The following is a 15,069-nucleotide window of genomic DNA, read 5'->3' on the forward strand; positions in this document are numbered from 1 at the left end:
GCAGCATCATACAGAATATACTATAATTAATACTCAGTTAAACAAGTGAACTTCCTATAATCAAACAACAGAAATAACATCCAGTCTGCATTGCATTTTCTTCCCTTATATATAATGGAATGTCTGGGACTACATTATTCATATTTTTGTCCCAACAGTGTGCTTTAAGTATGGCTGACCGATGAATACTTGGATTTATTATTATTATCATTATTATTATTATTATTATCATCATTTTGAATCTCAATACAAAAACACCAGAGGGCTGGCTCCATCTATTTCACGGGAAACCCTATAATCAAATTCTCACCTGGATCTCAGTGTAAGAGATGATTTGTATAATACTGCAATAATAAAAATTTATTTCCAAAGTCACTCTCATTCCTACAGACATGTGTCCATCTCTTTCTACTGTCTTTAGGGTTAATTGGGTTAATTGGGGTGACAGTGAGGAGGGTGTGAGCTGAGGGTCTTTATGGTTTTGTCTCTATATACAATATGGCTTCTCTGAGTGGAAGAGACACAGAAATCAACACAGTCATCTAGAGAAAGACACAGAGCAGAGTTCATTATTGTTGTAGAGAAGGAAAGTCTTGAGGGACAACCAGTCAAAAGTTTCCATGTCCCATTTTCTTTGAGAATCACTGTCACTTGTCCACAATAGGCAGACACAATAATTCCCTATGGCAGCGACTTGTCACATACTTTAGATCTCAGTTATTCAACTCATTGTCCAATTAGTAACGTCCTTAGAGGCTTAATGTCCTGCCACTTCTGTCTGTCCTGCCCTTTTCAATGTCTTTCTTTCTGTCCTGTCACCCCGCTCCATCCTTCATTTTTATCTTCTCCTCTCACCCCCTCCCTTTTGACTCTCAGTCCTCCTCGGAGCCTGCAGCCCCCCTCAGTCCATTCATACAGAAGGGCAGGCCGGAGGAGAAAGGGCTGTCAGACGGGGAGAAACCACTGAAGGGTGGCAGGCCGGCCAGCCGCTGTAGGTGGGGAAAGAAGGCGGGCGGGGGTCCCTTGTGGTGGTCCGAGCGTAGCTGCAGGCCATCGCTGTGTCCTGCGCTGTGGTGGTGGGAGGGAGGCAGCTCAGGTGGAGCGTAGCGGATAGTGCTGGGGGCGTAGAGGCTCTGCGGGCCCTGTGGGCCAAGGGCAAGGGGGTGGAAGAGGACCCGCCCCGCAGCACCGCCTGCAGCCAGTCTCTGGAGCAGCTCAAAGTCAGGAGCACCACCTCCACCACCGCTGCCACCACTGCCCCGACTGACCACCCCTGACACAACCCTCTCCTCGCGGGGCAGCGGGGAGGACACGGACATGGCGGGGGACAAAGCAGGGGACGGGGGAGTGAACAAACCTTTTGGAGGGGCTTCACTGCTGGAGGAAGAGTCGGGGATCGGGGTGGTGGGGCTGTCGCCGTTGAGACTGCTGGAGGGTGTGTGTGCATGTGAGGGTTGGGGCTGGGTGGTGTGCGAGGTGGAGGTTTGTGTGTGTGACCCCCAGCGCCCCCCGGTGGTCAGGGAGTCATGTTCAGTCTTGATGCTGGGGCTGCCAGACAGGGGAGAGGGGGTCACTACACTCTTCAGCTGCTGGATCACAGCCCGGCCGTTGTGCGCCCTCCCTCCTCTCTCCCCTCTAGTCGGGGTGTCTCCCCCCCTACTCTGTTTACCTCCTCCCCCACCGTCTTCTTGTTTCAGTCTGTCACTGTCTCCCCCCTGGTCCCACTCTGTTTCTTCCTCCTCCTCCCCATCACTTTCGCTCGCCAGGTCGGAGGAGGCTGATACACTCTCCTCGGTGTGACGGAGTTCCTCCAGTCTGCGGCGGGTTTCGGGAGGAGCTCCCTCAGGGTCGGACCTCAGCAGGCGCTTCCTCCTGTCCTCTGATTGGATGGCAGCGGCAGAGAATTTCTCTCTGCCTTTAGTGTCATGGTCACTCTTCCCCAATGAGCCCTTCACTGGCTGCGAGCCTGAGGGGGAAGGGAGATTTTTATGATAAGGAGACACATAGGCAGGTGTTTCATTGTGTCAGTGGGCATCATGGGAAGGTAGTAATGTATGTGTAGCATCCTACCTCTGGCCTGGGGGGAGCTGTCGGTGGGAGAGGAGCTAACCCGAAGTCTCTCTGCTCTTACGCTCTCTGGTAGCTGCAGTAGATCCAGGGGAGTGTCGGGCAACTCTGTTCGACTGGATGGATAAATGGATGGGAAGATGGATAAATGAGAAAATGGGAAAGGAGACAGAGAGGGAGAAAAGGTGGACGTATACACAAATGATCATCTACCACTTAAAGCCACTTACAGCCTTAAAAAAACACTAGAGCAGTGCTGATTTCAGTGAATACTTAGCGATGGAAACAACATATAATCAGCCTAATAACAACCTCCAATAGCCAAACTGCCTCACACCCTTCTAACCTCCACCTAACACACACCCGGTTCTCCAAACAACAGCCTTACAACACATACACATGCAAACAGACACATAGGCAAACCCCACCCTTTAAGACACACACACACACACACACACACACAGAAAAAAAACACACACACACACTATGCCCCATTCAGCAGCCCACCTATACACAGTTAAGCCGAGACAAGGAGGAGGCTGTTGGAGAAGTTAATGAGCTCTTGTAATTACAGCACTAATTAACTAAAACACCATTCAGCCCCAAAATTCTGACATCCATTTGTTGTAATTATATAGCTTCAGTCCAATTAGCATTGAAATTCAGCCTACTCCTCTTGTTTTTGTCTGACTGCTCTGTCGCTGTGCGCACATTTTTGTTGTGTGTTTGTGCGCGCGTGTGTGTGTACAATGTGTGAGTATATTTGCATCAGTGTCTGAGTGAGTACGTGTGTGTGTATATACAAGAGGGAAATAAGGGAAAAGCATATTTTTTGAGGTTACCTACAGTTGTTGTGTCCGTGGTGAAAATAAAATAAAGCCTTAAACAGAGGTAATACTACATTAAGGCAACGAGGGTAATTTAAACTAAAGCACAAACCAAGAGGACACATTAAATAGTGACTAAGTAGCGGTGTATTGCTGTTTACAGACAGATGAACAATGTTAGAGCAGCTGAAAAACTACTCACTCTAGTCTCTAGTTCTCTCAAGTTTGATTAATTCTTTTTTACTGTGTGTAATAAACAAAATAAATTGAACATTTGACTGGCCAATACAGAAAGTTGAGTTTTAAAAAAATTTAAAAAATGAGACTGCCCATCAACTGCGAAATCTTATGTTGTATCATTATTGAATTACTTTGAAAAAAATGTAAGAACTTGCCGTTCATTTGACGTAATGATAGTTATAATAATTGGAAGAATTGTCAGCAATAACATAAAGTGGGATTCACAGACTCTTTCTGTATTTAGGGAAAAAAAACTCAAATTTATTTAAACTATAAAACATACCATTTGAAGATGACTAAGACTTTTACATTACGTCAAAATATTTACTAAAATTTTAACTATCATGAATATTTATATAAAACTTTTAAATAACTATTAACTTCAACAGGCCCTGGTATTGTGCTTTACTTTACGATGTCACTATTTTGAAAGTATCACCTTCAGTTTTCTCAAATGTTGGAGGGAATCAAACTCTTCCAATAATCCCTCTGCATTTCATCATCTATCCCTTCAAAAGGATCTCAGCACACAGTGTGGTGCCTGCATATTTAAACTTGGTTTATATCAGCAGTCCTCCTGGAGAACAGATTGTGACTCCGCTGCAGTTGTACTAACCTCAGGACATAGTTGACCCAGATGACGTTGCGTTCGTGGGGGGCTTTGTGGTTGATGGAGACAGTGGCAGTGGACTGGATCCACAGGTAGCCTCCTCTCCTCTGGAGCCAGCGATAGTAACCCGTCACTACCTGGCCTTTTCTCAGCACTGGGAGGAGAGCGGTGGATGGTGGAGAGGAGGGGAGAGGATGAGGAGAGGATGAGGATGAGGATGAGGATGAGGAGAGGAAAGGAGAGAAAGACAGTAAAGAAGCCCGTTATTAGTTTGACAGTTCATGATGATAGCAGCAGAGGGCGCCTATCACAACAGGACTGAATGAGATTTCAACAGGCTCCCCTCGCCCCCAAGTGCAGACAATGTGTAGAAGGAGGGGAGTGGGGATCAGTTTCATACATAACATGTGCCTATGGATGTGACTCACAGTCTTCATGGCTTTGCCGAAGGTTTTCCAGGTCCTCTACATGGATGAAGTGGTAGCAGGTGTGACCTACCACCTCTGCTGGGGTCAGATCCATGTACTCTGAGATCCTGTACGGAAAAGCCACAAACAAGAAACAAACATATTTGTTTACTAAACAGAAACAGATGAGTTTTCTAAAAGCACCAACTGGCAGATTGCTCTGCCAACTGCTGGTGAAAAAAAAAAAGACATTCCTCTGACCTTATCTATACTCAAAACCTTTACCTGTTCTCACAATATGTGACCTGTAGGTCCATGTTCACTCGGAAGACAAACATGTGGCTCTCCATGCGGACTTCATTAAGCGTGGAGGGCGGAAGTGTGTGCGCCAGTGCCACCAGACCCATCGGTCGACGCATTGAACGCGTGGAGCCCGGCACAAGTGCGGGGCGGCAGCGGATTCGTCCTGTCACGTGGATTACCTGACAAACAGAGGACAACAGTATGTATTCCTTATGCACATTTAGAATCAGGATAAAATAAGAGTATGGTGGAATTTGAATCGGTTGGTGCTTTGTTAGACAGTTACACAATCCAGGATGAAGAAAATAACAGTAACAATAAGACGAACTCAGAAATATAATATTCACCAATATACATTTCACATAAACACAATACAAAGACAAATTCTAAGCAAAAGATGCAGCAGCACCGGTGTTACAGCAGTGAGTGCAGTAAATTGTCTGTTATATGCAGCGGTCCAGTGTGAAATAAGGTCACAGCCATAAAACACGGTGAAAACGACCACCTTGACAGTGCTATGAAACACGGGCAGCGCAAAACAAAATGACAAGGGTCTGCTTGTTATTTTACCAGCCCAAGAACAAGCAGCTGAATGCTAAAGCATGCATAATACAAGGTATGTTTTCAAATCATGATAAATTCTTTTCTCACACATTCAGTACCTTGTATCCAGAAGACTTGACATGCAGGCCTCTTTTGGTGAGCGTGGACTTCATGCGGATGAAGAAACCGCGATCAGGAGGCTCGTCAGCAGGAGAGTGAGGACTAGACGGAGCTGTTGAGGTTCAGAGAAGAGGGGGATAAAACAAAACTCACTTATTTTTGTTTATTCTTTTTTGTTTTGATGATGCAAATTGAGTTCAGTGAATATAACGAAAATGATCTTTTTTCTTATATTTCTTTCAGTTTTCTCTCTATATATTGACAGGATAATCAGTACCGGGCTCAGGGGTACCAGCCAGGGAGGAGGTGGATGCGGAGCTGGAAGCGCTCTCAGGCGCCGTGTGGCAGCCGGCCTCGGCCCTAAGATGCGGCCTGATTCCCAGCCGCTCCGCCATCTCGACGTGGTCCGCTGGGTGGATGTAGTCGAACACACTGCTGCCGGTCAGCTCCACCTGAGGAGAAACACATACACTGATCAAAAACAGAAGCTTAGAGCACAAATACGTACACATGAGCACACACGCACACACGCACGCACACACACACACACACACACACACAGACACACACACACACACACACACACAGAGGAAAAATCAATAGATGTTATGACAGGAAAATGAAAGCGCTGCTCTGGGTTACAACTCAACAAGGAGTGTGGAGGTTGTAAGACATTCCGACACACACACACACACACACGCACGCACGCACGCACGCACGCACACACACACACACACACACACACACACGCACGCACGCACGCACGCACGCACACACACACACACACACACACACACACGAACACATTTAAGTCCAGTCTCAGAGGACTGAGTGACTACAGTATTACACAAATAAAACCAGGGGAGATAAAAATCAATTGTATTTGCTGATTAAAAACAGGTGAACTCCAAGTATCTCCAAAGGTCACATTACTATTCTTCTTCTTATTCACAGTGTCCCTCCCTGCTCCTTCATTCAGTTACAGTCTATCCCAGCAGGCATAAAGAGCAGTGCAACAGCTCTATATGATCCTATCATCATAATGCATCATAGTCGCATCTCTAATCATTTAAAGGTAATAATGGCTCTGCTCTTGCATGGCATCCATAAAAGCAGCACAATCGAAGCAGGTGTGATTCCATCTGAAGCTGTATAAATGAGTGTGTGTGTGTATGTGTGTGTGTGTGTGTGTGTGTGGAGGGGGGGGGTAGGCGAGAGCACGCATGCTTACGCACATGTATGCAGCTTCTATTACATCTGTGAATGAGTGTGTGTGTCCTTGCATGTGTGTGCCAATACCATTCCATCTGATAAAGCCGTGGCTGCAGCAGCCTCACACCCTTGTCTGTAGGACACAGCCATTTATTACCGGATTAGAGCCATTTACTGCAGGCTTTATGGGAGCTTCAGCAGGCCCTCAAGGACATCACAGCCGAGGAGATGAAGAAGGGGAACGGGGAAGGTGGGAGCGGCGGAATGAGAGCGATGCACGATGGGTGAACAGAGAGGGGAAAAGATGGAGGAAACCCCACCGTTTGAGGGAGGATAAGAGAAGGGATAGAGGTTCTTAGTCCCAGACATGCAGGGCTTAATCTCTTGGGGTATGCCCTGTTTTTTTTTGTTGGCATTTTACCACCTGTAATAAAGATATTATTGAATACCAGATCTGATAGGCACCATATGGACTAATTTTCCTCCATACTGAAAAAATGTGCTACGATCAGACATTGAAAACAACTGTAAACGGCTATTCTGCTGACCTATGTACTTATGCATATTTAGGATTTTTTTTTGCCTTTACTTGGTCGTGACAGTAAGAGATAAAAACAATAAATACAAGGAAAGAGAGGTGAACAATATCCCAAAAAGGTTCTTGGACGGAAGACGTTGCAGTCATATCACATATATCTTAACCGTTGGGCCACTGCACAACCCAATATACGTTTACAGTCCAAAAAGTGAACTGAACTGAACATAAAGTGCACATGAGATATATGGTCAAAATCGTATATAACGGTTTCAAGAAAATAAGTGAAATAAAAATGATTATTTTCCATGTTCTTGTTATACGCTAAACATATGCTATAGACATTTTTTTGAGTATTTCTATAACAAAATCCTTCCTGTAAAGCTGTTTAAAATATTTTTAGTGACTTCTCTTGAGCTTGGGGGGAGACCAACAGACCAGCAGTCACTGTCTTTTAGCTCCATTTTTGGTCTCTACCAACTCATGAGGTAAACATCTGGCTCTTTAGCTGCTAAATGTTCCACGATGTTCACCAGCTACTGCGTCTGTCTGTTGTTTGGTGCTGAGCAGGAAGAGCTTTTTTTGGAAGGTGACACCATCAGAGCGGCGAGAGTGAACTAAAACGGGGGCTGAACAATGCGCTGGAACTTGCTGGAAAACTTCTTAAAACTGAGGGCAGCTGCAGATTCAAGTGATAATTCTCTGTTTATCACGCATTTGATACACTCATTTGATATAATTTAATAATGCAGATCCACATTAATTTGCATGAAGTTCTTTTGGCAGTTATTAAACATCATCAATTGAAGTTGATGGTTGCAAGAAAAAAGTCAAAATTAAGAAAAATTATATCAATTTCTTTTTACATTCTATAAAATGTCATTTAAATGTACTGGTCTATAATGTTGAAGGCCTTAAAAATAAATAGCCTGTGTATCAAAGGGGCAACATGGAAAGCTTAACAACATCTGAATATACAGGATAAGTGGTTTTTTCTCTGGTCGCTCTTCTCTTGACTATGCAGATATAACGTCAGCAGTGTAATTATTAGGTGCTGGATTTTTCTGCTGCATTCCTTTTGATTCTGACATCAAAACTGACTCATTCATTAATGTTTAAAAATTAAGAGTTCGCGTCTAGGCTTTAAGAGGCTGGATATTTGACAAGTAAATGGACTGGGGTTGCTTTCTAAAACTTCATCTCTGGATGAACATTGCATCGGGCATCTTTTATTACTGATTACACCAAGATGTCTGTCTGTCTGTCTATCTATCCCATCTATTTGTCTGGGGTTAAGGTTTCTGTATTTCATAAATAGCAATTCTTCTGCAAAGGGAATTCTTGTCATTTTTAAACAAGGGCTAAATTTACCTCTGCTCAGAACACTGGACCAGCCATCTGAAAGAGACACAATCCCCTGGCCCTGTGGTATTGGAAAACAAGGTAGAGAGACAAACAGGTCCTTATGGGCTTTACCGGGCTTAAGACCTATCCGAATAATATCACTCCATCACAGGCAGGAGGGAGGGAGTGAAAAAAGATCAGACAGAAATGAGAAGATGAGAAAGAGAAGGAGCGATTGAGAGGATGAGTCAGGCTCAGACATAAAAACAGGTATAGAATGTGGCGCGAAGGGAGACGTGAGGAGAGACCGAGATCATTCAAATCTCTCCGAGAGTGCGTGTGTGTGTGTGTGTGACTGTGTGCGTGTGTGTGTGCGTATGCAAGTGCGCGCCATGCCTCTGTTTCTCTGCGTATGCGACTAGACTGTCTGTTTTTGTCTCCGTGCGTCACTGTGTGTCAATGTTTGTGTGAGCAGTTGTCTGTCAGTGCATCTGCGTGAACCTGTGTGTGTGTGTGAGTTTGTGTGTGCGTTTGTGTGTGCGTTTGTGTGTGTGTATGCAGACATGCACGTACATGTATGTATGGTGGTGTGGTGGGGATGGGGGAGTAGGAGGAGGGCAGTGAGCAGGGGAAGGAGAGACATGATATAAATAATAGCAGGGGGCTTTAATATGTATGAGGCATCCGGGCAGTGGTCCACAACACACTCTCAGCCCTCAGCCCTCACTGACTGATGGGAGAGGAGAGAGGGAGGGAGGGAGGGGGAGAGGGAGGGAGGGAGGGGGGAGCGGGGGCTGCATACTAACCATTCCCAGATCAATTCTCTCCTCCCTCAATCTACCATCCTTCCTCCCTTCTCTTTACCCCATTTATCCCTTTCCTTTCTCCTCCCTGCCCCTACTCTTACTTCTCCATCCTTTCCATCTCTCCTCCCTCCAATTCTTCATTTTTTCCAGTCTTTGTCTTCACTTCCACAGCTCCATCCATCCTTCTCTAGCTTCCTCTCCCCCTCATTTTCTATGTGGCGTTCCCAGGTTTATCCCCATGCTTCTGGCCTGGAGACCCGGTGAGAAGTAAAATGATACCTGCAGGCGCCAGGGGAGTAGGCGGCAGGCTGTGCCCTTGGTCAAGGTGTCTGACCTGGGCTAAGCCGGCTAAGCAACCCCCCTGTCTGGGGAGCAGCCCGGGGTGTAAGCCAGGGCAGAGGGGTCAGACAGGGGGGACAGGAGACGGCAGGGCAGGGGCGGTCCACAGGGGCGACATGCCCTCCAAAACAAACCACAAGTTACACTTTTTCACTCAGAACATCATTTGTTTGTCTGTCCTTCCTCTCTCCCCTGTGTCTGCCTCCACTTGTCAACAAAGTATATCCAAGTGTTTTTGTCCTCTCCATCCCACCTTTCCTTTCTCTCTTTTTGTGTGTTTTTCATTCTCACCGTTTGTGTCCATAAACACACTATAAACTCTCTCTCATATATCCTCTAAGTCACTCTATCTGCCCTTTTCTGGCTGGCATAAAAGCCCTCCATCCCCGCCCACTCTCATCTCTTCAGGAAGGTAAATGTGGCGTTGTATGTTCAAGGTTTTGAACGTAATCTTCGATCATAAATAATTTCATTAGAATGCTGATGGCTTAGGCCCCTGTTTGAGTAGATGTGATGGGTTAGGCCATCTGCTCAGCTGATAAGAACAGCTCTGTTTTATTAGCATCTCCACCAAAGCCTCGGCTGTCTTGTTTACCTAGGCAATCCCAAGGCGAATTTCATTCCTACTGCACATTTAAACTCTATTTACACACTCAGACTCTCTCTCTCCTCTTTACCACTGTCTCTCTTTCTCTCTCCCATTGCTCTCCTTTATTTTCTTTCCCTCTCGTAATTGTCTGTCTGGTTCTCTTTATTTCTCTGTGTCTCCCTTTTTGTTCCGTTTTCCAGCTTCTACAGCTCTATCTTACTGTTTGACTATTTGTCATTTCTTTTTTTTTTTGCCACTATATTTTTTATCTCCATGTGTGAGTGTGCATGTGTGCATTACTTGCATATGTGTCTTTGCAAAATGAAGACTCGAGAAACTCTTGTCCTTATCTTACATACAAATTGAATTCATGTCAGCTTAAAGGATAGGTTTTGGATTTTTTCACGCCTGTCATACGTAATACAACACTCACATGCCCATATGTATGCCCATATGGCCAATGTATTCATTCTTCCTCTCCACATTAGCTGTGAACTAATCTCTTTCTAATGTGACTCCACTGTTAAGCTGGATTTACGGTTCCGCACCTCTGTCAGGGCAAATGGTGGAAACAGAGATGCCACATGGAGATTGCAAAAAATATGATGAGGCCACACGAGCTGCTTGTGTTTCCTGTGCCGGTGGAGAGCGGTGATGGTGAATGTAACATTAAAGAGCAACTTAACATCCCCTGAAAATCAATCTTGTTTTTGCTGATTCCTAGTGGTTTACCTTTGTACCTTGCTGCAGTGAGGCACAGGTGTACTCCATGACCAAGTACAAGGTTCACTTTTGACCAACCGCAACCAGCAGGGCTGCAAGGTGTCAAACTGGGCTTCAAACCTTTAACTAAAGAGGACAAAATAGCTGCAGGTGTTTAATTACTCTTTAAGGAAGCTGAAGAAAGACATTGTAAACTTTTCTTTTTTTGCAACTGCAAACCTGCTTGCTGTGATTTCTACTCCACATCATAGGGATTGAAAGAGTGTAAAAATGATCTCATGCAGTCTCCTCTCCACTAATGAGACAAAGTGACTGTGGGTATATAATTAAGGAACCATGTGGCCTGTATAATACATGCATATACAATATATCAATCTGGTGTTGCATCGGTACCATCAATGGTAGAAATGCATGGTGCAACTTAAAATGTTGTGTAGGTATCTATGGCGGGCTCGTAATCCCTTGTGTCAAGTGTAAATTAGTCTTTATTATAGTCCTTAGTCTGTGCAAAAATGCAGCTGAAAATATTATGAGGCTTCATGAGTCTAAGTTAGACAACTCAAGTTCACTCGGTCCTTGTAGTCACATAATGTCTGCGTCTTGTCCTGGAAACAAACTTAACTGTGGCTGCCAGGAAGTGACCCTCTGCCATGGCTCAGCAAGAAAGCACTGCCAATATTATATTCATACATTAGAGTTATTTCATACTAAAGTCACTAACTTTGGAAGACACCAACCTGATTTGTCTGCTCTTCATTACAATGCATTTTTTTTTTTTTTTTTTTTTTTTTAGACAAAACGAGGACCGTGTTTTTTTTTTGTTCCCATTCTCTTACGGCGCAGTAATGTCAGGAAGGGACTGCGTCATAGCCAGTGTAGACGAGAGGGGATGATCAAGGTGACTAATTACTTTTTCAACGTGCATATGGCATGTTAGTATTGTGCTAATACAGAGAGTGGATATATCCAAACGTATCCTTTAATGTTGTCAAGAGTAGACCCTCAATCACAGCAAATTTCCACATTTAAAAAAAATACTGAATTAGTTCCGTTATTGCAGCTCCAACTTCCCTCTTTCTCTCTGTCTCTCTCTCTCATGCTGTACTGCTTCTCCTTACTTCGAAACATCCCCTTCTTATCACACCTCTCCTCCTTTTCCTCCCCCTCTCTTTCTCTCTCCGGCTGTCTCTATCTATCTTCCCATCCCCCTTGGTGTTTTTCCCCCTCCCTACAATCAATGTGGCTTTTAAGATGCCTATCGATTTGTTCCCCTAGACAGGCCCAGCGCGCTGGGGCGACACTTTGATTGCTGGGCCAGTAATTACTGTTATTATTTATGCATCTGGGCAAAATGGCAGGACTTAACATTCACAGTACAAGAGGCCAGAGGCAATCAACAGAGGTGAGCACCTGGAGAGGGAGAGAGGGCGGCAGAGTGAGGTAGGGAAAGAGAGAGAGAGAGAGAGACAGAGTAGCATTGCCCCCGTGAGAGTTGCACTCCAGAGATGAGCGCGAAGAGTGCAGTCAAAGATATTCACACACACACAAACACACACACACTCATGGGAGGGGATATGAAAGCGTAAGCAGAAGATAGGCACATGTGTGCAAATGCACTTGTATACAAAGGCTTATTCTAGTGTGTGTGTGTGTGTGTGTGTGTGTGTGTGTGTGTGTGTGTGTGTGTGTGTGTGCGTGTGATGAGGCTGTCTTACCTGTGAGAGTCCCAGGTAGATAGAAACTGTCTCTGAGATGTAGAGGAACCGTCCCTCCTGGCTGACCACAAACACAAAACCATCCAGAGACTGTGCACATAAAAACACACACACACAGACACACACAGACACACACACACACCACACCCACGGATAAACACACACACCCCCACACGCATACACATAAAGGCAAACAGAAACAAGACAGACAAATTAGAGCAATTAGTGTGTATCGAACAAATTAAAATGAGCTAGAGAACAAACAACCTGTCACCCCTCGGCCTCCTCTCCTCTCTTCTCTCAATTCACAAGCGCCCTCACTCACACATACACACACACTCACACACACACACAAACACACACTCACACACTCACACACGCGCTCACACACACGCATGCATAAATGTGAACAGACATGAAGCAACTCCCATAGATGCAAGCTGCAGCTACACACAACAGCTGTCAACAAGAGCTGCATTACTAAACACAGAGAAAGCAGCAGAGACAAAAATGCCACGTGTGCACACGCGCACACACACACACACGCGCACACGCGCACACACACACACACACGCACACGCGCACACACACACACACACACACACACACGGAGTCAGACATTAAGACAAACACATACACAAGCATACATGAACAAATGGAGCAAGGATCCATGAGAAACTGAGCTTATAGACCAGAGCTGTTTCAATCAGCTGTAATAAACTTGAGCCAAAGCTTTGCCCTGTATCTCCGGCCCCACACACACGGAAAATCACACACACACACACACACACACACAGAAACACACACCCGGACACTCGTACAGACATAAACACAGACATGACCAGAGTCATTACATTCTGCAGTGATTCTAATGAGAAGAGAAAGGTATACAGCCAGCCCATTAGGGAGGACTGCTTCAGAGAATAATATTAATCGTCATAACAAGCATTCAGGAGTGAGCCGACACAGCCTCAGCCTCACACACAAACATACACACACACACATACACACTGAGACCAGGGCCACTTTGCTCTAGAAGAATGATTGCTATTTTGGCGGCCCAGCGCTTAAAGTGGCAGTGGTAATTTATGCAACTGACACATCCAGTATGCAAATGTGTGGCCTGGGTGTGGGGTGTCGTGTGTCGTGGCGAGGAGAAACCAGCCGCCTGAATGTCGGAGAACTAAAGTGCAATTATCAGGCTATTACGGCGGGAGGACGACTGGGAGGGAAGAATCATACAGTTTTTCTGGAGCGTTAATTTGATTTCTATCAGCGCCGTTCCCTGAGCCTCCCTTCCACTTTAAAATGCCGGAGGAGAGCAGACATATGTAACGATTCTTTGTTTTACCACAACCCTCTCACTTCGAAATTTTCAGCTTCTGCTCCCTCATCCTTTTTTTTCCCTCCTTCTACCAGTTCCCACTCCTACCTGTTTCCTACTTAATCCCTCCAAGTTTTTCTTTATCCCTCTCTCCTCTGGTTGCTCTCCTAACTATTTTTCCTCCCTCAGCCTCCTCCTAGTCTAAAGTACAATCTGTGGTTTTACCTTCATCACACTTCCTCTGAGTCTTTGTCTCTACATCCTGCATTTCGTCATCCCTGCAGCCCTCCTGCCCCAGAATCCCCCTCAGGCTCCATTCATCTGTCAGTGCAAAAGGGAGGCATTCTTTGGCAGCCAACGATATCGTCCGAGCATCTGAGGTTTATGAGACGTGTGCGTTTGTGTGTGTGTGTGTGTGTCTGTCTGTCTATGTGTGTGCAATGTGTTAGGAGTTTGCTTGGAAATGTAAGTCTCATATCGTCGGAGGGAGGGAAGGCTTGAGCTGATACAATCTGTGATCGCACAGCACCGACAAACTGTAGCACAATGCAATCACTTACGAGACAAATGTGCTTGTGTGTCAAGGAAAATACTTGACTGAACTGACTTTGTGATCCATTCTGACAAACAAAAGTTTCCATACATAAACTGTAAAGCCCAGCTGACCATGAAAACCACATATAGATTTTAAACTATATAAATAAACCATATAAAACCCGACTGGACAACCTGTGAAGGGAAATTCATGTCAAATACATCATATGCACACATGCAGTCACACAACATCATTATAATCAATAAGGAGGAATAATCGGGGTGTGGATGCTGTGGTCATTACCTGCAGTAGGTGCGCCCCTAGGTGCTGCTCAAACATGTCAGTAGCCAGAGAATGAGATGATCGTCTTACTGCAGAGAGAAAGAAGACAAACACACATCAGATACTGAACGACATCAACGTAAAATGTTGATATTTTGACTATGAAGCTGATTTGGTCCTTTTTCACAGGAGACATTTTGGCCGTGTTCACACCATTAACCTGCGTCTCAGGTGATCTGATCACAAGTGGTCAGCTCTATGTGCGTCAGTTCAGTTCACACCTGGCATTAGAATGCGTCTCAAGTGACCACTTGTGATCGGATCTCACTTCCCCGTTCTATATGCAAATAAACACGTATGTGTTGTTGTTTTAAGCCAGTCAGATATGACAGACCGGTCTGTTGTCAATGTGTTTGTGTGTGTGTGGGAGAGAGGGATAGAGAGAGAGGCAGAGAGAGGCAGAGAAAGGGGCAAGGAGGGGCTGGCTGAATCAATGCACGGCGCACAGCTCTGCAATGAAATAAGGTTTTAGTCATTTGAAATAGCAA

The 15,069-nt window shown here is 45.2% G+C and overlaps 1 protein-coding gene across 1 annotated transcript in view; it reads right to left on the reverse strand.

Annotated features, from left to right (window-relative positions):
- Positions 1–768: 768 nt before the first annotated feature.
- npas1 (neuronal PAS domain protein 1) overlaps positions 769–15,069 on the reverse strand; it is a 28,023-nt gene continuing 13,722 nt past the window's right edge. Inside the window, exons 3-11 of the mRNA XM_022768614.1 lie at positions 14,543–14,610; positions 12,381–12,470; positions 5,395–5,569; positions 5,117–5,229; positions 4,437–4,633; positions 4,173–4,279; positions 3,751–3,898; positions 2,067–2,183; positions 769–1,971 (exon numbers count right to left, since the gene is read on the reverse strand). Coding sequence (XP_022624335.1) covers positions 873–1,971; positions 2,067–2,183; positions 3,751–3,898; positions 4,173–4,279; positions 4,437–4,633; positions 5,117–5,229; positions 5,395–5,569; positions 12,381–12,470; positions 14,543–14,610 — 2,114 coding nt within the window. The 3' untranslated portion in view covers positions 769–872. The remainder of the gene's footprint in view (positions 1,972–2,066; positions 2,184–3,750; positions 3,899–4,172; positions 4,280–4,436; positions 4,634–5,116; positions 5,230–5,394; positions 5,570–12,380; positions 12,471–14,542; positions 14,611–15,069) is intronic.

This window comes from Seriola dumerili, unplaced genomic scaffold, assembly GCF_002260705.1.
Source record: "Seriola dumerili isolate Sdu_G_001 unplaced genomic scaffold, Sdu_1.0 BDQW01001731.1, whole genome shotgun sequence".
Classification (NCBI taxonomy): Eukaryota; Metazoa; Chordata; class Actinopteri; order Carangiformes; family Carangidae; genus Seriola; species Seriola dumerili.